General features: G+C 47.6%; 1 protein-coding gene across 4 annotated transcripts in view; it reads right to left on the minus strand.

Annotated features, from left to right (window-relative positions):
* LOC119961986 (potassium voltage-gated channel subfamily H member 7-like) overlaps positions 1-25,089 on the minus strand; it is a 565,928-nt gene that overhangs the window by 220,189 nt on the left and 320,650 nt on the right. For 2 of the 4 annotated variants that reach the window (XM_038789678.1, XM_038789677.1), the window contains exon 4: positions 15,389-15,421. The exons of the other annotated variants lie outside the window; for them this stretch is intronic. In XM_038789678.1, coding sequence (XP_038645606.1) covers positions 15,389-15,421 — 33 coding nt within the window. The remainder of the gene's footprint in view (positions 1-15,388; positions 15,422-25,089) is intronic. 4 annotated transcript variants of the gene reach the window in all.

Consider the following 25,089-nt stretch of genomic DNA (forward strand, 5'->3'; position numbering starts at 1 on the left):
AGTTTGATGACGGGCCTTTGGAATCAGCCCTGAGAGATGCAGAGACAGGCAGGGGAGACCCAGGTCTAGCAGTTTCTTCAAGGCCTTGGGCTACCAGAAAAATCTGCCAAAGTCCTCTCAGACAGCAGGGCATAGCAGTCAGTAGGCTGCCTTCATCTCTGCTGTAAATGTTGGGGCTGCACCTAGACTTAGTGGTATCATCAGAAAAATTAAGACATTTTGAATGCACAATTGTAACACTGGATATCACTCATTGTTTTAACTTTTCATTTCTGTAAATACATGGTCCATTAACCGGTCTCCAAGTCTCATGGAATTAATTGATATTAGTGTGATTAAATATCCCATGTTCAATTAAGGGCGAGTGTGAATGGATTGCAATCTCCCCCTATCACCCACCAAGTTCCTCCATAGTCACCGCCTCCTAATTCCCATTTCTCCACTCTGCCATGTACAGTCTTTTAACCTTTACCCTGGAACAGTTCTTCATTCTTTCCCTCTGATCCTTGCCCACCCCCAGTCCTGTCACCAAATCACCCTCCCATCTCATAACCCTCCTTTTAGGCCCTGGTTCTGTCTCATCCTTCCTCACTGGCCATGCCTTTTGTGCTCAGTCTTGGCACAGCTTGTGCTGCAGGCACCCGATATGTAGCAATGATGACATTAAAGGAAGTTGAAAGCAGCACCAACCGACATCCAAGTCAGGGATGAAGCGAAGCCCATTAGGTGCGCACCACTCATGTACAATCGGGCTGATTTAGCACACTGGGCTAAATCGCTGGCTTTTCAAGTAGACCAAGGCAGCCAGCAGCACGGTTCAATTCCCGTACCAGCCTCCCCAAACAGGCGCCGGAATGTGGCGACTAGGGGCTTTTCGCAGTAACTTCATTGAAGCCTATTCGTGACAATAAGCGATTTTCATTTTATTTCATTTCTAATCATTTGCTGGCAGGGAACGTAATTTGGAGGGGGAATGTGATTCTGGTGAGTTGGCCTCTTTATGAGCATTCAGGAGATTTAAATTAACGCAAATGGGTTCCCAACATTGATCAGTGGGGAAACTCGACCCACCTTTTACCCGCTTGAAAGTTTGGAGAACAAAATCCCAAATAATTTTTCCACTGGCGAGAAACTGATACTTTGATTCACGCCATATGTAGTGTCCCACCTGCGCCACCATTGGCGAAAGCAAAAGTTTCCACCCATTGCTAGCCTCCGATCTTCTCCCTCAATTACCGTGAGCTTATCCACTCATCAACGAATGCCCTTATTCTAACTTGCACCAGATCCCATTCATCCTTCATACCTGTGCTCACTGACATAAATTGGCTTCTCGTCTGGCACTGCCTCAGTTTTAAAATTTTCATCCTTGTTTTCGGATCTCTCCATTGCCTTGCACCTTCCTACCCTCCTGCAAATCTCTGTCATCTCTGCACCCCACTAATTCTCAATTTTAGCTGTTCCGCTATTGGCGACCGTGCCTTTAGTTGCCTCGGGCCTAACCTCTGGAATTCTCTCCCTCCCTCTTTGCCTCTCTCCCATTAAGATATTCTTTCAAACCTAACTCTTTCACCAAGTTTTTGGTTATTGTTCTAATATCTCCTCATGTGTTAAGCTTTGTTTGATAACGCACCCACAAAGTACCTTGAGGCATTTATTACATTATAGGTGCATTATTGTCTATCCCTGGTGGGTTTCTCAAGAATGATCTCCTCCCGCTAACCTCTGATATTGCCATGTGTAAGTGATGCAGGCTCCCATAAACATAGCAGACTGACCAATGAAATAGCTGCCCCTATAAAGCATCATTTAAATGACATCAGCAATCATTAAAATCATTACCTTTCACACTGGGAAAGCAGGACAATGATTAGTATAGTGAAATTCCAGGAAAAGGGTGGCTTCTTGACCTCAAATTTCTCACTTCTATGAGGCAACATTTGAGGACTGCCCTGTTATGGACACAGGAATGTTTTCATCAAATGTGGCAGGCAAGGTAAGACATTCAGGAGATAACAGAAAGGATCAATACTGTGTGCATATCTGAGGGAACCTTGATATAGGTAAGGAAGAAGCTAACTGACCTGAACAAAGTTGCCAATAACCCTACAAAACAGCTTTCAACGCTAGTTGACTATCCAAGTCTGCACGTCATAAAGCTTTCCTTCCCAATGTGTGATTTATTGTTACCTCACCCCCTTCATATGAGTACACAACTGTTGAATGGACACACTGAAATGTTAGTAGGGCTTCAAATAAGAAACTCTTATAAGTCAGCTGTACGATGCCTATCATTTATTGACAAATTTGGTAGAGTGCAAGTGAGGCAGACATATGCCACTGCATATGGCTCTGTACTAGCATTCTACTGCTTGCAGGGCCAGTTGGCACATAATATATGAGAACTGACTAAAACGGGAAGCACTTGACTCTATTTGAGAATATCACTCTGCATTTATTGAGATACTGAGAGAATAAGAGGACTGGGATTAAACCAAAACAATTCACTAAACTCAGAGCTAATAATATCCTGGTTGACACACAGGTGCAGACTTAATCAACGTAGCATTACATATGGAATATTACAATGCAAATATCGAGCGCGATCTACCGGAAATCCTGCCGGAAATGGAACGGGCCTCTCCCAGACAGCCATTGCACCTCGGGAGATCTGATCAGATATTGAGAGTTGTCGCGATATGGGTACGCAAATAATCTTGCATGGCTAAGTGTTGCCAGATCTAACCAGCCCCCGGCATCTATCGCCCTCCTCAGGGGTACCCCAGACAGGTGTCATTTAGCACTGGTCCACGCAAAAGGAAGACCAATTCAAACAGAATTACAGAATTAAGTGCTTTCCAATTACCTCCCTTCACGGTTGAGTGATTTTGAAATGGTCATCTAGAAACTGACAGCGCTTAATTCTGTTTGAAGTGGTCCGGGATCTGTCAATCAAAGTGTGATGTTTATAAACATTGCCTTTAGAGCACTTAAGAGGTACTCAACCGTGAAGGAAGATGAATGGAACAATGCTGACAGCTGGGCCATGTTGGAAGCTGTCAATCACAGCCTAGTAAAATCAATATCAAAGGGAAATCAATGAATGGCTTGCAGATGGAAGATCTGAGGAGGTTTAAACACAGCGAGTTGATTTTCTCTTTCCAGGAACTGACAGATGGTTCTTCCTGTGTCTGAGCCAGCAGGTATATTGCCCAGGCGAGTGTTAAAGCAGTGATTATTTTCACTGCTTCTGTCTGGACTATTCTCTAGCTTCCAGACAGGGGTTTATTTTCTGGGGGGTTTTCTGACAGGGTGACGTTTCTCGGGGACATGTGCGAGTGTCTCCTTATTTAGGAGTCTCTGTGGGGAGTCTCTTTAATCAGGGGTCTCTGGGGGTGGTAGGGGTGGGTCTAGTGGGGGTTCATGTCCCTCAAATGGACTTTGGCGGAAACCCCCTCAAAGAGTTACACCCTTGGCTCAGCGCGAAGTCCATCGCATCAGGGCCACTTTTGTCAGGAGCAGTAGTGATTCTCACCGACAAGATTCCCGGCCCAGAGGACCGGAGAATCACGCAGGCCTGGAGAATATGGTGCCCGGACCGTTAAGTGGTTGTGACGACACTGGATTCTTCGCCTCATTGGTAACTCTGCGACTGATGGTGCGAGGCGGAGAATTTTGCCTATAGTTAGTTTTGTCTTCAAGCGAGCATTACAATTTCAATAGATTGGAAAAATTGTGTGATACTCTCAGATCCTAAGGGAAAACAATACCTCACAGTATCTTAGAAAAGTATCAATATCTTAAGTCAGCATCTGCACAACCACACATACTCCATAATGAGCTTGAGAAGTTAGAGATGGGTTAAGTATATGTCAAGGGCCGGGAAGTCCATGTGGGATTAAATGATGATCCCAGCTCAGCTGTCTGGGAATCTGACACTTTCGGGCTGGGCCTTTGATCACGAGTCAGATAACAATTTGGAAGTTTCCCACCTTGCCCAGCTCAGGAAAAAGTGCCCCAAATGGGGGACTTTCATTCCTTCTGGCCAGGGCACATGCAGGTGCAGGATGCAGGCTTGCCCGTCAACCCCAGATACAGAATGGAGGTGGTCTCAGGGGCTGCTAAATGGCGAGGCAGGCTTTTCAAAAGGTCCGCCTTGGTTCCCTGGAACTCCATCTCAGTTGACTTTTGAAGTATTAGGCATTGTACCCCTCATCCTTCACATTCCCTCACCCCCCACACATTCCGCATTGTCTCTCCTACCCTCCACGTTCATTCATGTCCTCCACCCACCTCCTGGGTCCCTTCTCACCCCCTTGACAATATACTACCCATTCATGCCTCTCACTCACCCATGTGGGCCTTTTTGCACTGCCCTCTAACTCAATGCCAATTCATGCCACTAACCTCCCCCGAACTATCTCCTCCCATTGCCTCTTAAAACTGAAGACAGTTCTATGATCAATCACTTCATCTGCACACATCACAAACCTAATGACCCTATGAACAATGGCTTGTGGAACTGCTTTAAAAAACATTCAGAATTTCCTTCAAACAACTGCTATTACTACAACCTCAGAACTAGGGGAAGGCAATGGTGTAGTGCTAGTGGAGACAGTGGTACAGTCACTGGACTAGTAATACAGAGATCCAGAGTGCTCTGAGATACCAGGTTCAAATCCTACCACTGCAAATGGTGAAATTTGAATTTAATTAAAAAATCTGGAATTGAAAGTCTCGTGATGACCGTGAAATTGTTGTAAAAACCCATCTGGTTCACTAATGGTCTTTAGGGAAGGAAATCTGTCATCCTTACCTGGTCTGGACTTTACGTGACCCCAGACCCACAGCAAATCAGTTGACTCTTAACTGCTCTCAAGGGCAATTAGGTGATGGGCAATTAATGCTGGCACGGCCTGTGATGCCTATGTCGCATGAATAAATAAAAAAACCTCTCAGTCAAATCTCATTATGCATGCTTCACTGAGAGTTCAGACCATCGTAAGAGCTTTCACCTAGTTGATACAGGGGCACAGTAAGGAAAACAATGCTTGGTTGAGAGTTTTACATGATTATCTTTGATCTACTTTTATCAATGGCTCAATATTTATCTACACATGGTAAAGAGCTGTGAAATGCTTATAGTTTCTGTTATTGGTACTTTAAAGATCAGTTTGATTGACATTTTATAGGGTTGCAATAAAGCATCTTTTTTTCAATAAAATTGTGAATGGGTGTTTTTTTATAAAGTAGTTCCACATAATGGTCCCTTACAGTATCTCCCATGATTTCACAAACTACTGTTGCGATAGAGGCTTCAGGCTCTAATTTGCAAGAAGCTCACTCAGCCATTTTTAACATGTTGAATTCCCAGTGCCCTGACACAGGAATTAACAGGCCTCACTACAGAACGTAGTGTCTTTTCCCAAATCAGTGAAGCAACTGAGGAAGTGCCAGCAACAAAGTCATGTCTTGAGTGGGTATTATGAGGGAGTTTGAGGTTGCACAAGTGCCAGTAATCAGGTTGGGATAGACACATACTGCAATTTATACATAGCTGAATCAATTACAGGGTCAGCTCCAGAATCGTGAGGAAACACACATCAATTTGAATTGTTACTGACTCCCAGTCAAATCCTACAGTCAGGCAGCACTTCCACATTGCAGTCATTTAGAAAATTCATAGGTTAGAAATTAAATGCAATGCATTGATGTGAAAGAAAGCACAATAGAAAACAAAACAGTAACATTACTCACTTTTAACACAAAAAAGGCCAATAAGTTAGTTGTACTCTATTTAACTTTGGCCTGAAAGCTTCTTTTGCATCATGTGTAATGGGGTAGCAGCAAATCAAACAATGATCATTGATGATACTTCAACACGACAGTATTGCAAAAGGTGCTTTGCAACCCATCTAGGTTTATATGAGGACATATAAAGGCCTCGCTGCACCCCGTACCCAGGGCACCTTGACAGTGCCAACCTGCTTCCTTGGCAGTGTCCATGCCAACTGGCAGTGCCACCTGGGCCCATGGCAATGCTAGGTTTGCACCCAGATGGCACTGCCAGGGCACCACGCTAGCAGTGCCACGGTACCATCCTTCCTAAAGGGCATGCACCAATGGGCCTCGGATCCCCTCAGAGATCTATAGAAATTGATAAATTCTTGATTTCTCGAGGAATTAAGGGCTATGGGGAGAGAGCGGGTAAATGGAGTTGAAATCAACCATGATTGAATGGTGGAGTGGACTCGATGGGCCGAATGGCCTTACTTCCGCTCCTATGTCTTATGGTCTTATGGTCTTATCTCCACGAGTGCCATGCCATCTGTTGTGGAGACCAGTAATGAATGGTGCTCATCTGAGGTCTCCGAGGCAAAGGGGTTACCACAAAGGACCAAAAATGGTTTACATGCCTAATTATCTTTGTCATTTCAGAGCTATTTCTGAAGCTATATCCTCTTAGTCAGTGCTTACATCTGCTCCAGCCTTCATTCTTGGTTTGCTTAATTTTCCATTGTTTAAGCTTCAGTGTGTAGCAAGGTTTGAAGTGTGCATCAAGTGACCATGATCTTGAAGTTCCTGAGAGGCTTTCCTGTAAAGCCATACTACCAGATACCATGAAGATCCAGATAGTTGTATGGTCTTGATTGTATGTGTGCTGTATCTTTGTCCATAGTTGCAGGAAGGATATCATTCACTTAGGTCATGAAAATATCCTTCTAGCCTCCCTTCATTTTCACATAGGGCAGGCATATATAGCTATATAAAATTAGGGCTGCTCAGCAGCTCTGGCAACATTTGTAGAAAAATAACTGGATTTATCTGAAACACTGGGGGTTATTTTATGCTCCTGTTTGCTATGACCGTAAATGGCGACAAGGGTGCAAAACCCTGCTCGCGACCTAAAAGATTTGAGCCGGTGTGATCACGTGATGCGATCGTTCCTGTCCCTCCACCAGTGATGTAATGGGGTTCACGCCATGCAGTGACAGGAACTCCACTTAAATATATTTTAATATCATTAGCACCCTTCCTCACTGTATCGTCCCGGCACGTACGGATGTCCTCCTCTCTGACGTGATGTCATGTCGGCAAGGTTCTCTGGAAGGCTACCTTTTCCAGGGTGACGGCATGGGTCCTGCCTCCAGTACCTTATTTCCCCAAGTGTTTAAAAATTTGGCAGGAGAAGCTGGCAGCACAACTTGTGGGCTACACACCGCTTTTTCAACCCAAGACAACACGCTGGAACAAAAATGGAAAATCCACCCAACAACTCTTTTTCTCATTCCACAGATGCAGTCAGGCCTGCTGAGTATTTAGAGCATGTTCTGTTTTTATTTCAGATTTCCAGCATCTGCAGTAGTTTGCAATATTTTAAACATGCATGGACTTACATTGAGGGCACGATTTAACTAAATGGGAATTAAGTCGCATAGCAGGCGTGTTTAGCTGCGTGTTTCCAGGCGCTCGCAGTGTCAAAAAAACACAATGCTATTGAACGGCACTCGGGTTAGATAGGGGACCTCAGCGGGGAACACACAACCGAGCCGGCACATAGCCCTGTTATCTGCACTGAGATCTGCACTCGCCAGAACTCCTCGGTATAATGAGTGATCTGGACGGCCCCAACGTGACCCTCGACCCCCTCCCCAAGCCCTAACACACTATGACGGGGTCCTTAGGCCTCCCTGCACCCCGTACCCAGGGCACCTTGACAGTGCCAACCTGCTACCCTGGCAGTGTCCATGCCAACTGGCAGCGCCACTTGGGCACCATGGCAATGCCAGGTTTGCACCCAGATGGCAATGCCAGGGCACCACGCTAGCAGTGCCACGGTACCACCCTTCCTAAAGGGCATGCACCAGCCAGCCTCGGATCCCCTCAGAGATCCCCATGAGTGCCATGCCGTCTGGTCCCTGTTTGTGGAGATCAGTAATGAATGGTGCTCAACTGAGGTCTCTGAGGCAAAGGGGATAGATCCCAATGCCCTGGATGCTTTAGGAAACTGTATATTAGAGTGAGGCAAGCTGCCTCACTCTAATATGCAGATTTTCCAAAAGGTGATCCTGCCCACAATGGGCGGGATGTACATTACAACGTCTCGCGAAATCCTGTTAGATCTCATGAAGCATTGCAAGCTGGGTAGATCCGAGGGGTGGGGTCTCCCAGCTTCTATCAGCCACATTGCGTCGCGGCATGTTGCTTTCTGGGTGCATTGTGGCCATTCAATTGCACCCATAATGTCTGGAGTCTTTGATTATCTGTACTTAATGGAGTAAATCCCTTTCTGACCATGGGGGCCATTTCCTGTGATTACATGGGTTCCATCATCCTCCAGGAAATGCAGCAGCTGTGTTCCGGTTACTGTTACTAGTTTCTAAGAAAGGCGGTAAAGGCACTGAGTCTGTTAAATACATAACAGGATCTGGTGTAGAATGATATTGACCTGCTAACCAGCAATAAGTGACAAAATAAACTTCAACAGTGTTTGATGTATTTGTAGTCAATAGATTGGCTGATATTTTTTCTGTTGGAAAGAGGCAGAAACATTGGGCTGGAATCTCCATCAATGGGATCCTCCGTTTCGCCGGCAGCGCACTGACACATGCGGATTTCCTGGCAGTGTGGGGGTGCCTACAATGGGAAACCCATTGGCCGGCTGCACCAGAAAACTGGTGTGGCGGGACAGAGAATCGCGCCCCTAAAATGTCAGGTAATCTTGACCTGAACTGGTCGTTTTGAGGTTTCCCTGGAGACTAATGGCAAAGATCTCCAACTGACTTTTATGAAGTTGAGCCTCATACATACAAATATAAAAACATTGTCCATTAACGGTGTGGTATAATGACAACAATCTATCCCTCAATACCAGCAAAACTCAAGAGCTGGTCATTGACTTCAGGAAGCAAAATACAATACACACCCCTGTCAGCATCAATGGGGCCGAGGTGGAGATGGTTGACAGCTTCAAATTGCTAGGGGGGCACATCACCAACAATCTGTCCTGGTCCGCCCACGTCGATGTTACTACCAAGAAAGCACAATGGTGCCTTTACTTCCTCAGGAAAGTAAGGAAATTCGGCATGTCCACACTTACCAGCTTTTACAGATGCACCATAGAAAGCATCCTCTCTGGCTGCATCACACCTTGGTATGGCAACTGTTCAGCCCAAGATCGCAAGAAACTTCAGAGAGTCGTGAACACAGCCCAGTCTATCACACAAACCCACCTCACATCCACTGACTCGATCTACACCTCTCGCTGACTTGGGAAAGCGGGCAGCATAACCAAAGATCTCTCCCACCCGGCTTACTCACTCTTCCAACTTCTTCCATCGGGCAGGAGATACAAAAGTCTGAGAACACCGCGAACATATTCAAAACAGCTTCTGCCCCACTGTCACCAGACTCCTAAATGACCCTCTCATGGACCAACCTGATTAATATTACACTTCTGTATGCTTCACCCGACCGGTATCTATGTATTTACATTGTGTACCTTGTGTTGCCCTAATGTGTATTTTCTTTTCTTTTCATGTACTAAATGATCTGTTTGAGCTGCTTGCAGAAAAATACTTTTTCACTGTACCTCAGTAGACATGACAATAAACAAATCCAATCCATTAACTCAAAATTATTCTGGACTATAGGTCTGTAGTTATACTAAAACCTGAGCGGGGCAAGTGTGGGTTATAAGTTTCAAATACACCCAACATTCTGGTTGTGATCATTGATCAGAATCTCACTGGATTAGCTAGATAAATGCTGTGGCTACAACAGCAGGTCAAAGGTTGGCAATTCTGTGGTGGGTTACTCACCTCCTGACTTCCCAAACCCTGGGCTAGGTTCTCTGCCCCACCACGCCGCTTTTCAGCCTCGACCCGCCAGTGGAATACTCCATTTCACTGGTCGATCAATGGTGTTTCCCATTGTGGGGCAGCCCCACGCTGTCGGGAAATCCCTAGGCGCCGGTAAAATATAGCATCATGCTGGCGAAAAATCCCGCCCCCTGTCTACCATCTACAAGGCACAAGGAAGGAATGTGATTCAATGCTTTCCACTTGCCTGAATGAGTGCAGCTCCAACAACACTCAAAACGTTTGACGTCATTCAGGACAAGGCAGCCGCTTGATTGACACCACACCCACCGTCTTAAACAATCACTATCTCCACCACTGACGCACAGCAGAGGCAATGTGAGTTATCCACAAGATATTCTGCATGAAGGGCAGCAGATGCATGGAGACTCCACCATCTGCAGGGTTCCCTCCAAGTCTCACACCACCCTGCAGTGGAACTATAATGGCTGTTCCTTCACTATTGCTGGGTCTAAATTCTGGAACTCCCTTCCTAACAGCACTGTGGATATACACCACAGACTGGATTCTCCATCCTGCGACACCCGAAGCGCATTTCCCGATGTGATGGAGAATCAGGAGCCAGCAGAAATTTGGGATTGGCGATCCGAACGCAATGCTCCAACCCCCTCTGCTGCCATCGGAATTTAGGTTCATGCCAGCTTGCCAGCAGGAGGATATAAATGAATGCACATAGCAGGCCCGGCACCCTAATTCTCTGATCCCCTGAGCCTGGAATCACGTGGCCGTGGACCACATCTGGGGCAGGATTCTTCGGAAACTGGCGGGGCAGCAACTCTGGCGTGAAGGAGTGACGCAAACCTCTCCAGCGTCGGGCCGCCCCGAAGGTGAGGAATCCTCTGTACCTTCAGGGGCTAGGCCGGCGCCAGAGTGGTTTGTGCCACGCCGGCCGGCGCGGAAGGGACCTGGTGCCACGCCAACCAGTGCCGAAGGGCCTCCGCCGACTGGCACGAGTTGGCGCATGCGCCAGAGCACCAGTGTGTGCTGGCGTCATCCCAGCACATGCGCAGGGGGGTTCACCTCCACGCCAACCATTGCGGACTGTTAACCAGCCGGCACGGAGGAATAGAGTGCCCCCTGTGCCACTCAGCCCATCACGGGCCGGAGAATCGCCGGGGGGGGGGGGGGGGGGGGGGCATCCCTGCCAAATCTTCGGCACCGGAGAATTTGGCAGCTAGCAGGGGCGGGATTCACGCCATCCCCTGCCGATTCTCCGACCCGGCGGTGGGGTGGTAGAGCCCCGCCCCTGGTATTTACCAGCGTTGCCCTGACATGGCGGATGTCGCGGTGGGCCAAGGGGAGGGAGTTCCCCCATTGTCCATCTGAGGGCTACCCTCCCCCATTCACAATGCACTACCTGCCCACCCCTCCTCTACCTGACTCCCACTGAGGATCACTTTAATAGGGAGCACCCCCCAGTGGTAACCTTAATAGGGATATCTCTCCAGGACCCCTAACTGAAGGAACTCCCCCCACAGGTACCCCTAACTGAAGGAATGCCCCACAGGGACCCCTTCACTAGAGGGACCCGCACAGAGAACCCCTAACTAAAGGGACTCCACAGGACTCCCTGGCTAATGGGAACCCCGCAGACCCCCCCAACCCCCGCTCGCCCCCCCCCCCCCCCCCCCCCCCCAGAAAAGAGACTCCTGTCTGTAAGCTAAAGTGTTTGGAATGCTCTTGATGATTGGAATGCACTTCCCTCTCTTTGATGTGAATGATGCTTGTAAACATCAGGGTTTCAGCTCTTAGAGTCACTCATCCATGAAGGGAGATGAATGAATCAAGGCTGATGCTGGTTTGCGGAAACTGTCAATCCCAATCCACTGCTAGAAAGGAATGAATGGCTTGCAGCAAATAGATCTGCAGGGTTGAAACATAGGTCACATCTGTTCTCCTTCCAGGAATGCACGCGTGGAGCTTCCACTATAATTTTTTTAACTACCCCTGTCTGGACTGTCCTTTAGCTTCCAGATAAGGGTCTCTTTTCTGAGGAATAGGGGGGGGGGGTAATCTGTGGGGAGGCGGGTCCCTCCAGTCAGGGGGTTCCTCTGGGGGAGCCCTTTAGTCAGGATGTTCCTGTGGGGGGCTCCTTTAATTAGGGAATCTCTGTGGGGGTCCCTTTAGTTAGGGGGTCTCTGTGGGGAAGGGGGGGCTCAAGTTAGGGGTCTCTATGGGGGCTTCCTTCAAATAGGGGGCCTCTGTTGGGAGTCTCTGTGGGGGTCCCTTCAGTTAGGGGGTCCCTGTGGGAGGTTTCTTCACTTAGGGGGCCAGGGGGATCTCGCTGTTCATGGGGTCCCTGTGGGCATCTCCCTATTAAGGCGGTGCTTGGGTGGGTCTCCCTTGCTAAGGAGTTCTGGGGATGAGGTTCGGGGCACCCCTGTACTTGGGGGAGGAGGGATCACCCAGGTAATCTCGGGTGGGGAGCTGCTTCGCGGTGCGGGGGGTGCAGCCGGCCATGGGACTTTGCTATCGTGCTGCCCACTGAATACAATGACCTGTATTCCTTGCCATGCATAAATTTGTATGGCAGGGGATATGGAATTGCTTCCCGATTTGTGCTCCCGTGAAAACGCAAATCGATTGCAATTCTGCTTCAGCGGGAGACTCTCCAAAATGGAGAATCCACCCCTACATGGACTGCAATGGTTCAAGAAGACAGCTCACCACCCACCTTCTCAATGTATTTGCAATCTCTGTTTCTGAGTTAGTATTAACAACTGTTTGCAAGTGTTTAATTGTATTTTAAAATGCCTTCCTCCCAGCACATGTTTGCATTCTTCTCGTCCCACTTTCCTCAGTTCTCCTTTGGTTAACCTCCAGATCACGCTGCCACCTTTCATCCTCTTCAGTTTATGATGATACTTTTCTTCCTCCTCCACCCCAGTGCATGTCATATCCTACTTCACTTTCTCCATCTCAACCTGGCATTCTTCCATCCTTCCTTCTTTCAGTTCATATCGGCCCTCTTCTCCCCATCATCCCTATAGTTTACACTTTATTAAACACCCGCTGCTTTTAATTTCTGAAGTCTTGTTTTCCTCTCTTCCTCCCTGTTCTCATTGTTCCAACTTGTTCTCATTACTCTTATCTGTTGCTGCAGTTAACATGAAACAGACTCAGTTGCTCACTGCAAGTTGGAATGCCTAATCTCTAAAGGCTACAGTGAGGTCAGAAATTCCCACTCCTTCCTTACCCCACAACCACCCCTCCACCACTTCAGGTACTGCTGAAGTGTATTTTATCATTTATTGCTGGTTGATAGGTCACAGTCATTCCACACCAGTTTCTGTCATTCTCCTTCGCTGCTTTCACTATGCGTTAGAGTTCAGGCTCCAAGTGAAGTGACGGAAGCAGAATTTCAGAGCTGGGTATGGAACTCATGTGTAATGGCTTGATGGGTGACCTCCATGAAGTGCAGCAAGTTTAAATACCTTTTGGATTTTGGCTGCAAACCCTGACAAGTAGACGCCAGACCCAAAGCACTGTCTCCCCATGTAAAACATATAGATATGGAGGGTGTCATTTACACAGTGCTGACAGTACACATCTGATGGCATTTGACTTCCTTGGCCATCCTCCTTTGATCCTGCTCATCCTCATCTATTACGTCAAGTGACAGGGGAGTAATGAAAGGAATCCCCATCACTGAGTACCATCTGCCAGCAAAAAGTGATTTGACGGTGTGGCTGTTAAATTCCCAACCTGCTTAAACTTGGCTGAGTTTGACCATCCATTTCACATGGGTAATGATTAGCATATTGCACATGTGGGAATGAGCACAACAACTTTGCAAACTCCCTCTGTGAGTGTAAATAATGAACAGATTTGCATGGGAATAAACTTAACACAATTTGAATGGAAAAGCAGACCGCTCACTGAAACATCATGCAGCATTTTGTAACAGGCGCGAAAAGCAGGAACTTCAAACTGTTCATTTTCCAGGTTCCACCTACACAATTGCTGTTGGTATAATGCAGCATTTCCTATACTCATTCCTGGGTTTTCAAGTGCAAGCATAGATTTTACATGCCTTTTATTGCATGATTCATGTCACTTCCTATCAGGTAATCAATATCATTTAATTTAAATGAGGGACTACATATTCTGGATTTTGAAAATAAATTGATCAAATACTTATTTTATAAGAAAAATGGACATTGTTGACGCGCTATATAACACTGTAACAATAATAAACCTTGTGATTTATTCTGCATTTTCTTATTGTTCCAATACCTTAGGAATTGTAGCACATCACTTACACAGATTGTGCATATTTATTTTTGGTAGTTTTTGAGAGAGAGATTTGTTTTTAAGTTATAAATAACAAATACCGCCTGACTGATTGAATGCAAAATATTATTCCCCCCCCTCCAATCCATTGTATGTACACATGATCTATTATGCTTCACTGCCTTAATATGAACATGCTAAAGTCTATTACTGATGCCATTGTCTGAGGACCACTCAGTTGGAAATGAAACATGAATTTCCCCTGTTTTGACAGCCACACGATATATGAAGAAACAATACATGGCATATTCAAAGAATGAATGTACTTCAAAGCAAGCAATCATCTTTCCCCGATGTGTTAAAATTTTACACGATTCAGTCAGGCTTGAAATAAATTCCAATCTGCAAATTCAAATCATAGTGGAGGTTGGCTGCAGCCCCATTTATACTGACATCATTTGTTCCCTACCAGCTGCTTTGGTGGGGATACCCTTCCTTTGTCAAGATTTCCCAAGAGACAGGGGCTTATACGCAGTCGGACCCACTGTGACAGGCAGAATAATTGAACATTTGGATATGCATACATAAAGTGACACTATGGTTATTTATAGTAAAGGAAGCAATTTAAAAGCCTGGCAATTGAAATGCTACTTGTAATTTGAACAACTGACTCCAATGCAATTTATTTTTACTGTCCAAATTACATTAAAAATGGAACTATTGTACATTTCCCCTTATCCCCTTTTTAAAGGCAACTTTGTGTTTTAAAAATATTCCGCAGACGCTACAATTGCTGTAAGCAGCACGAAATAAACCTTCGGAATTTTGGATGTAGTAAAAAATAGTGGAGCTCATTATTAAATCTCAGAACAGTACAAATGGAGCATTCAGGCGAAGCTTTCTGATCTGATATTGGGTGGAAATATTCTGGATGTGAAGTACTGCTATCCCTAACTTTCATAAGTATTCACCAAAAATATACATCTGAACCGATGAAAAGAAGCAGGAAATTAGATGTCTTCTTGATGGAAATTTATTTGAAAAGAAAATGACTGGGCTCCTGGACATAAAATGCTTGATTTGTATTTGTACATAAATGTTTCCAAAAATAGTAACAGCTACTTTCTAAACAGTCTGCCATCTGTTCCAATTAGAGCAGGAATGTTATACAAATAATCTTTGAATATGGAGTTTCTGTGTCTCGAAAGATCCAGTTTACCATATAATAAAACTTAAATACAGAACATATCAGGACTGACAGCTGTGAACTTTACCTGCAGAAGAGTCACTGGAGATAGGATTGCCATCTGAAATACAATTGAACTACATTTGTTGAAAGCAGCATTATTAGTGAAAATTCAAGAACACTAACATGTGGCAAGATTTATACCATTCAAAGGTGCTTTGTTCTATTAACTTTGACAAATGCTTAGGGCATGTAAAGCACATTATTAATCTATAATTATTTATCTTAAGTGGTGAGATCAGTCCTGTAATTATATCAAACTAGAGATAATTTTTACTTACCTTTTCAACTGACCCCCATCAGGCAACTGCTCTGACCCTCCAATGTTGCACAGCACTGTAGAGATTTACGCTTTCGCCACAGAAAGAACTATGGAATATATGTTGGTAAGCATAGGTAAACTGGACTCTGGCCATAACCAGGAGTCAAAGCTAATTTCTTTCACTGCTGTGATACATCTGTAGCAAGGGAGCTCTCAAAATTCCACGCACACACACACACACACACACACACATAGTCAGCAGAATAGCCAAAAGACTCTGAACCTGTAACTTGTGGCACTGAAGGTGAATTCTCCAGCATTGTAGCACAGGACTGTCATCCACAATGGGACTAAAACTTGAAAAGAACCTTGGGGAGTTTTTGTCTTCTTATCTGCAGCTGGACTGGGCATGTTTGCTCCTACAGGCAGCCCTGGATCGACTGGGTCATGTTATTCATTGTAGTCCATTATCCCTCATGTAGAGGCTTGTTCATACACGGTTTAGGAGCTGAATCTCTCCCCTTTTCAGTGTGAGAACTTCCAGTGAGTTTGTCTTTGTCAATGTGCAAGAAAAATGTGCAACTCAGGACATCTCTTATCAGCTCTGATAAAATTGTTTCTCTTAAAAGATTACATTCTTTAAAAATAAGCTGGTTCAAATCCAGCTTGATTTTTCTTTTTTGTTGTAATAATACTTTTCAGTTGTATTGAGAAATTCATCCTTTTCTTTGGCCAAATTATTATTTTGAAAGACTGATTTTAATTTAAGGCAGATTTTCCATGAGTTTCTGTATTCTGTCACATGTGTGACTGCCGCGGAAAATTGTGACAATTACCTTCATTCACAGGAGGCCATTCTGTCTATTGTTTTTCTACCAGCTCTTTGAACAGCTCACCCATTAGCCTAACTCTCCTGCTCTGTTCCCATAGCCCTTCAATTTTTCCTTTCCTTATATAATATGTATTATCTTTATACAATATATATCCAATTACCTTTTGAAATTTCCTTTTGGAGTTCCTTGCTGAATCTCGAACTGCATTCCAGATCACATTTCGTTGCTCATGAACAATCCTCCATAACTTCTGTCTGACATTTTTGCCAATTATTATAAATCCGCACCCTATGCTAACCGACCCTTCTACCAATGGAAATAGTTAAGCCCTTTCTACTCTCTCAAAACCCCTCATAATTTTGAACACCTCGATCAAATCTTCACATTCCCTGTTCTAAAGAAAACTATCACAGATTCTCTCGTCTCCCACTTTACAGTAATTCTGTATCTCTGGTACTATTTTGATAAATCTCCTTGCATTGTTTCCAAGTTCTCGATAGTTTGTTCAAGTGTGGCGTATTGGACACAATGACCTCCTCTCGCTAGTGCAGGCAAAGATCACTTGACCCCCCACCCCCATCGTGGTCACCGACCGCCACCCCCCCCTAAAGCACCCCCCCTCACCCCATCTCATAAGGGCAGGGCACCTCCGGATTTGTGGAAATCAGTGCTAAAGAATGCCATGGAGGGGTCTCTCAGTCACGGGGGTTCAATCCTGCCTCCAATGTAAACATATCCCACTGGGCTGGGATCCATCTGGCAGAAATGATTTAAACTGCTAAGTTCAGATGGTTCTGCCAGTTTTGACTTGACAGTTACTCTGAAAGAGTTAGAAGGACTTCTGACTTCAGAGTAACCATTTTAAATACCGGACCCAGTCGCACACAGGACGCCCATCCCACATACACCACCCTCCTCCCCCCCAGCAAATTCCCCACAACTGCCCTCCCTGGTCTTCTCCAACCCCCAGATGAGGTGCGATCCCTATTCCAGCCTGATCCCTCTCCCAGTCTGACCAACATCAGCCCACCTTCCCCGTCCAACCCCCTCTTCTAGGTCTGACCCAACCTGACACCCACCACCCAAAAGACCATAAGACATTGGAGCAGAATTAGGTCACTCGGTTCATCGAGTCTGCTCTGCAATTCAATCATGGCTGTTATGTTTCTGATCCCCATTTTCCTGACTTCTCCTATAACCGCACTCCCCCAGTCTGATTCCCCTGCTGACCTGATCTCCGGAGGCACCGGAAAACCTAAATTTGTAACCTTCTCTGTAATTTTAAAAGCAATCAATATGTATATAGTTTTCCACCACCCCCGCTGGACTCATTTTTAACAGGGGGTGAATGTGGTAGTCACCACTGATGTGTTATACTGTATATATTGGTATTACGGTAAGGCCTCTGTACTACAGGTATGGTGGGAGATCCTTGCCTGCTGGCTCCACCCAGTAGGCGGAGTATAAATGTTGGGCTCACCGAGCTGCAGCCATTTTGGCAGCTGCTGTAGGAGGCCACACATCTCCGTCAAGTAAAGCCTCAATTACATTCTACTCTCGTCTCATCGTAATTGATAGTGCATCACTCTTGTAGTTAGCAAATCAACTCTTTGAACTTAGTAACAAACTTGGTTTAACTGAGCTCAGCCTCTTCTGGAAGATGTTGAATGTTTGCAACTTTTTCCCTTTTTGATGCAGAAAAATACATTCAACATTAACCTGATCTCACCAAGAATGTGGACATAATAATAATAATTTTTATTGTCACAAGTAGGCAATGAAGTTACTGTGAAATCCCCTCGCGCCACATTACGGCGCCTGTTCGGGTACACGGAGGGAGATTTCAGAATGTCCAAATTACCTAACAGCAAGGGCGGGATTCTCCGTGAATCAGCGTGATAGCCCGAAACCGGGGGCAAAAAACAGCGTGAATAACTCCGGCGCCAGGCCCCCCGAAATGTCGTGAATTCTCCGGCCGGCAATGGGCTAGTAGCAGCCACCCCCACCCCCCCGACAGATGCAGAGCACCAGGCTGATGCCGCCCCCATGACGTTCCAGGGCGGCCACGAGCCAGGGACAGACCCGGAGAGCCAAGCGGACGCCACCCACATCTTCTGCGAGTGCGGCGACGCCGGGGGGCCATACACAGTGACGAGGAGGGCAGCCACAGCAACAAGCCCTCGTCGCAGCCGACCCAGGACAATAACGCACAGGACACTGACGCACAGAACACCGACACACAGGGCCCTAACACATAGGACCCTAACCCACAGGACCCAAACCCACAGGACCCTAACACAAAGGACACTAATGCCCAGAACACGCACACAACACCCACACAGAGGGGACGGATGGAAAGGAATTACCACTCCAGGGGACCCTGGACTTCGGGTCAGATGAGAAGCACACCATTACGCCACTTCTATCTCCTACACCCTCCACCATCGCAGAGACACTCACCTCGGTTGGGCACTTTAGCGATGAGGCATCTGGGACACTAACTGGTGCGCACAACACAGCCGTCCCGGTACAGAAGGTGGAGGCAGGAGCAGCCGAGGGGCCAGGCGGTTGGAGGGCAGCAGGCAACCATCTGCCACCCAGATGGGTCCCGGGTTCTTGGAGTTACCACACCAACCATAGACCGGATGCAGTAACGAACCAAGGGACGACCAAAGGGGGTGATGACCGGCTTGCGGCAGCTGCAGACGAAGGTGGAGGAGTCCACCTGCGTGTAGGAGCAGGGAGTGGTGCTGGTCATGCGTGCCAACCATGCTGACACCGCACGGGTGGCATCAGCGGTGGAGGCAATAGGTGCGACGGTATCAGACATGGGTCGCAGTATGCAAGGTGTGGGGCTTTCTGTGCAGGTGGCATCCGTGGTCAAGGACATGGCTGCCCTCTCACAGGCAGACATGAGCCAGAGCCAGCAGCAGATCGCAGAGGCGCTCAACGCCATGGCCCAGTCTCAACAGGCAATGGCCCAGTCTCTGCAGGCCATTGCTGAGGGCATCGGTGCCATTGCCCAGGTGCTGGCCGGCATTGCCCAGACAGACAGGGGTGGCCAACTCCGAGCTCCATGGCTGCAAACTTGCAGACCCTTGTTGATACTAGGGCGTGCCTCCATGACTGGCAGCGCCAGGTATCGGGGGGGGGGGGGGGGGCATCGGGTGCTCTGTCCCTTCGCATCCCCGACCCATACAGAGGCCCGGCGCCCATCGGGCACTCCAAGGGAGGAGGAGGTGCTGGGGCCCGTTCTGGGTCCCCCTGTAGGGGAGGTCCCAGAACACCGTAACACCTCGGACTCCCCCCCCTTCCGCCACAGGTGCATCTGGTGGGCAACGGGCAGGACAGGCTGGCAGCTCGCCATCCTCGTCGCCCGAGCCGCAACCTGGCCCACCTAGGCCGGGCCGCCCCAGGAAACGGCCGCCAAAGGGGTCCCTAGTCACAGGCAGGAATCATAGAAGTCCACCTCCAGTTCTGCTGCACCGTCTGGGGAACCACCTAGACATAGTCATTGAGCCCGTAAGGCCAAACAATTAGACACTGAGTAGGTTGGCATGGGTGCATGGCACAGATTAGTACTGGGGCTAGGGCACGTGTATGGACTGTTTGTTATCAAAATCACTTTCACACCTACAGAGATACCTTTGTGTTCTGTCCGATGCGTGCGGGGGTATGGTGTGAGGTGAGTGCCAGTGTGTGTGTGCGGGGTGACAGAACGTTGGCCTCAGGTGAGTATGTCCCCTCTCCCCCAGATCGCCCTCACCATCTCCCTGGGAACACGACGGGACCGTGCGCCTCAGTGCCACGGCCGCATGCAGGGACGGTCATTGTCCAATGATGTAGAGCCCAGAGCTCATCATAGAGCGGGTTGTCATCATCCTCCAATAGACATGCTTCTACCAGTGACCGTGTGAGCCCGGCCTGTTGTGCCGCAGGTGGATGTGCAATGGAAGGGTGGTGTGCATGCGGGTGGGGTGAGGTTGGTTGGTGTTGGGTGGGTGGGGTGAGGGTGGTTGGTGTTGGGTGGGTGGGGTGAGGGTGATTGGTGTTGGGTGGGTGGGGTGAGGGTGGTAGGCTGGTGCCATATTGTGCAGTCGGTGCTCATACTCAGCGTTTCCCACGCCCCCCCCCCTAGTCCGTGAACCGGGCGGCTATCAGCCTGTCCCGTGCCCACTGGTTCAGCCGGTAACAGTGGGCAGCCTCCCGTGCATTTCCAGCCTGTCTGTCCTGACCATTGCCCCCATCCTCCTCATCTGGGGCGGTTTGCACGTCGTCTTGCTTCTCCTCCCCTTCCCCCTTCTCTACCTGCAGCACATGGCCCCTCTGCTGGGCTATGTTGTGCAGGATGCAACACACCACAACGATGCGGCTGACCCTATCTGACGGGTACTGGATGGCCCCTGCAGAGCAGTCCAGGCACCTGAAGCGCAGCTTCAGCAGCCCAAAGCATCTATCACACCCTTGGTCACTGCATGGGCATCGTTGTGGCGGTTCTCCATGTCAGTCTGTGGCCTCCGTAAAGGCGTCATCAGCCACGACCACAATGGGTAAACCCTGTCACCCAGCCAGGGACGGGGTGGTTTGGGGGGTGAGCCATATGTTGGCCCACCAGCTACAGAAGCATATTGCATCTAGGGAATTTTGAGGGTGTAGACAGGAAGGGGGGAGGCAGTGTCAGAGCCGGGGAAGATTAATGAAGTATTTAGGGAGTATAATGGGAAGCTGTACAGGGCTGAGCTGGGTGGTGAGGAAGGAGATATGGGGCAATATTTGGATGAGCTGGAGTTACCAAGGGTGGATGAAGAGAGGAGGAAGGCAATAGAGGAGCCATTAGGGTTGAGGGAGGTAATAGATAGTATAAGGGGAATGAAGTCAGGGAAGGCCCCAGGGCCAGATGGTACCCGATGGAGTTCTATTAAGAGTTTGCGATGCAGTTGGCACCACACTTGCTGGGGACGTTGAGCGAGGTGCTGGAGAAGGGAGATACCGGAGACATTGATATTGATTATGCTAATCCCAAACAAGAGAAAGGACCTGTTCGAGTGTGGGTCTTTTAGGCCCATTGCACTGCTTTACATGGATGTGAAAGTTTAGGCCAAATTAGTGGGGAGGAGGATGGATTGATGTGTTCCAGGGGTGGTCGCTGAGGGTCAAACGGGCTTCATAAAGGGAAGGTAGCTCTCCAGTAACATCAGGAGGCTATTAAACATGATTATGGCCTTGTTGGAGGGGCATGTACCAGAGGTAGTGGTCTCTATGGATGAGGAGAAAGCGTTTGACTGGGTGGAGTGGAGGTACCTGTTTGAGATCCTTGTAAAGCTTGGGTTTGGCCCGATGTTTGTGGCGTGGGTGTGCGTGTTGTATGTGGCCCCAGTGGCGAGGTACAGATGAATGAGATGAGTTCACGGAGTTTTGGGTTGCACAGGGGAACGAGGCACGGGTGTCCGCTATCACCACTGTTATTCGTGCTGACGATAGAGCCCTTGGCGATGGCCCTGAGGGGGTCAGTAGAGTGGCAGGGGATTGTGAGAGAGAATAGGAAACACCGGGTGCCACTCTACTCAGACGACCTGTTGCCATTCATGTCGAAACTTGTGTAGAGAATGGGGAGAATTATGGGCATACTGGAAAGGTTCAGGACCTTCTTGGGATATAAGTTAAATGTCGAGCAGAGTGCAATGTTTCCCGTGCATCCCCTCACCCAGGACCGCCCACGCACACTTACCTGCCAGGTCCCGCCAAAACCTAATGGCCACTCAACCCATCAGAGCCCCGAGAATTGCCAAGGAGGAGACGGCCGGCCAACCGGCGTGGCGGGAATCCCGCCAGCCCCCAAAAAATGGCCTGGAGAATAGGGCAGCCGGCGGTGGGTCGGGTTTTCGCGCTTCCCCCCCGGGGATTCTCTGACCCGGCGCAGGGTTGGATAATCCCGGCCCGTAATTGCAAGTGAGGGACTTTGCGTGGAAAGAATGGAGAGGGTTTTCCAAGCTGCCGGAGTTTATCCTGTTGAAGCAGTTGCCACTCCTGGATGTGGAATTGGAGGGCTGGATTGGTGATATATATGGTTGGCTGGGGGAACAAGGGGCAGCGCAGATGGTGAGGATCAATAATAAATGGGAGGAGGAGCTGGGGGGAGGAGATAGGATGGGAAATGTGGAGTGAGGCGGTGTATAGGATAAATTCGACTTCCTCATGAGGATGAGCTTGATTCAGTTCAAGGTGGCACATAGGTTGCATATGACCCGGGCAAGGATGAGTGGGTTCTTCCAGGGGTTGGTGGACAAGTGCGAGATGTGTGGGCGAGGACCAGTGCATCACGCACACATGTTCTGGGGCTGCGTGAAGTTGGAGTGATACTGGAAGGTAGTAATCGGGACACTATCGAAGATTGTGGGGGTAGAGGTCAGGCCGGACCCAATGGTAGTGATCGTTGGGATATCGGAAATGCTGGGGCTGATGGAAGGGAGGAGAGCTGGTGTCATGGAATTCGTGTCTCCAATTGCCCGGCGAAGGATATTGTTGGATTGTTGGGTCGGCCACCAGGGTGGCGGCTTGGCTGGGGGACCAGTTTGACTTTCTTCGGCTGGAAAAGATTACATTTGTGCTGAGGGGATCAGCGGAGGGCTTTGAGACACGATGGCGACTGTTCTTGACAATTTTTGAGGAATTGTTTGTACTGTGGTGGGGGGGGGGGGGGGGGGGGGGAGGAGGATGGGGACGAGGAAGGGGTGAGTAGGCGGAAATATTACACAAACTTGGAACTTTGGGAGTGTTGACAATGTTACGGATTTGTGATTTTGTACTTTTGAAAATGTTTGGAATAAAATACATGTTAAAAAAAAGAATGTGGCCCTGACAACCCTTTCAAAAGTGTTTTCACTTCCAAAACACAGCGGAGGAAGAAAATTGAATAAATAATTTTGTCATTTAGTTACAATTTTACAAAACTAGAAAAGAAAATTTTGGAGAGCTAGTAGATTCTCCCAGATACAAAAAAGGTAAGAATACAGAGGGCTGGATTCTACCTATCGGAGGGATCCTCCTCTTCGACGGCAGCGCATTCACACTCGCTGATTTCTCGACAGCATAGGGGTGCCACGATGGGAAAGCCCACTGGCCGGCTGCCGGGATGGAGGTTCCCGTTGCCGGCGAGAGCGTGCCACTTCAGAAAACGGGTGCGGTGGGACAGAGAATCCCGCCAAGCCTTTTTTTCATGGGTCTAAGGGGTGTGCCAGGGTCTAGTGAATTCTCTTTGTCCCATTTGTGAGTGGAATCAATTTCATGTTGAACAGCTTATCCTCTTTGCACTGGGAATATGATCTACAACTAAAACCAAAAATATTCTATTTTTTAGGATTGTTTTATTTTTGTCACATGTAATGCAATTGTAGAAGGCATTTTCCCATGCCTTAATGTGATACTACTTTCATCAATCTGTACAGTATCATGAAAATCCCATTAAGAGTTTAATATTAAGAATAATGAATGGGCAGAGGATACACATCACAGCTTGTGATGCAGTTATTTTATACTCCATACACCTTTGTACTCCTCATAACCAACAACATACTATCATGTCCGCATTGAACAAAGTGATTTGTATGTTCGTATGTCCGTATCAGATGCATAGCACTAGAAAGTTCTGATATAACTGGAGGCAGTTCTACCGCAAAATGTGGTCTTTACATGTGATGTGGTATCATTGTAACCTGGAATGAGGCCAACATTTGAAAATATTTAGGTAGTCTGCTGCAACAGGTAATTATGCAAATGTAACACATACACAAACTTTGTGCTGCCTTTGCATTTAAATAACTACAGTGTGAAATCTATGCTATATGTGTCCAGTTGCCTGGCTGAAGACCTGAGTAAAGGCTGCAAAACCATGAGAAACTAGCATGAGTTTAAGGCAGCCCGCACTACTCAAAACCAGTATCGGTTGAAGGAGAAGTGCATCGTGTGTGGAGCAGGTGGTGAACATCATTGTAAAAGAGTGTGACCTGGGAAAGACACAAGACAGAAGCGGACTCCAAGATCTGCAGGTTCTGTCTTGGAGGACATGGTGCGGGAGGTGAAGAGCAGGAGAGATGTAATTTGTCAGCAAGGACAGGCAGCTTTCTGTAAAATCTTTGAGAAAGGCAATGCGACTAGAAAGCCTTGGCAGTCAATGTCAGGAGTTTAGATCCAAGGATTTGGATGCTGTGCTACATGAAGCTCAATCACATCACTAAGGAGGTAGTGATGGGCAAGCTAATGGGGCTAAAGGTAGACAAGTCTCCTGATGGATTGCATCCCAGAGTGCTAAAAGAGATGGCTAGGGAAATTGCAGATGCACTAGTGATGATTTACCAAAATTCACTAGACTCTGGGGTGGTCCCGGTGGATTGGAAATTAGCAAACGTGACACCACTGTTTTAAAAAGGAGGCAGGCAGAGAGCAGGAAATTATAGGCCAGTGAGCATAACGTTGGTAGTAGGGAAGATGCTGGAATCTATCATCAAGGAAGAAATAGCGAGGCATCTGGATAGAAATTGTCCCATTGGGCAGACGCAGCATGGGTTCATAAAGGGCAGGTTGTGCCTAACTAATTTAGTGGAATATTTTGAGAACATTACCAGTGCAGTGGATAAC

The sequence above is a fragment of the Scyliorhinus canicula genome, chromosome 2, assembly GCF_902713615.1.
Source record: "Scyliorhinus canicula chromosome 2, sScyCan1.1, whole genome shotgun sequence".
Lineage (NCBI taxonomy): Eukaryota > Metazoa > Chordata > Chondrichthyes > Carcharhiniformes > Scyliorhinidae > Scyliorhinus > Scyliorhinus canicula.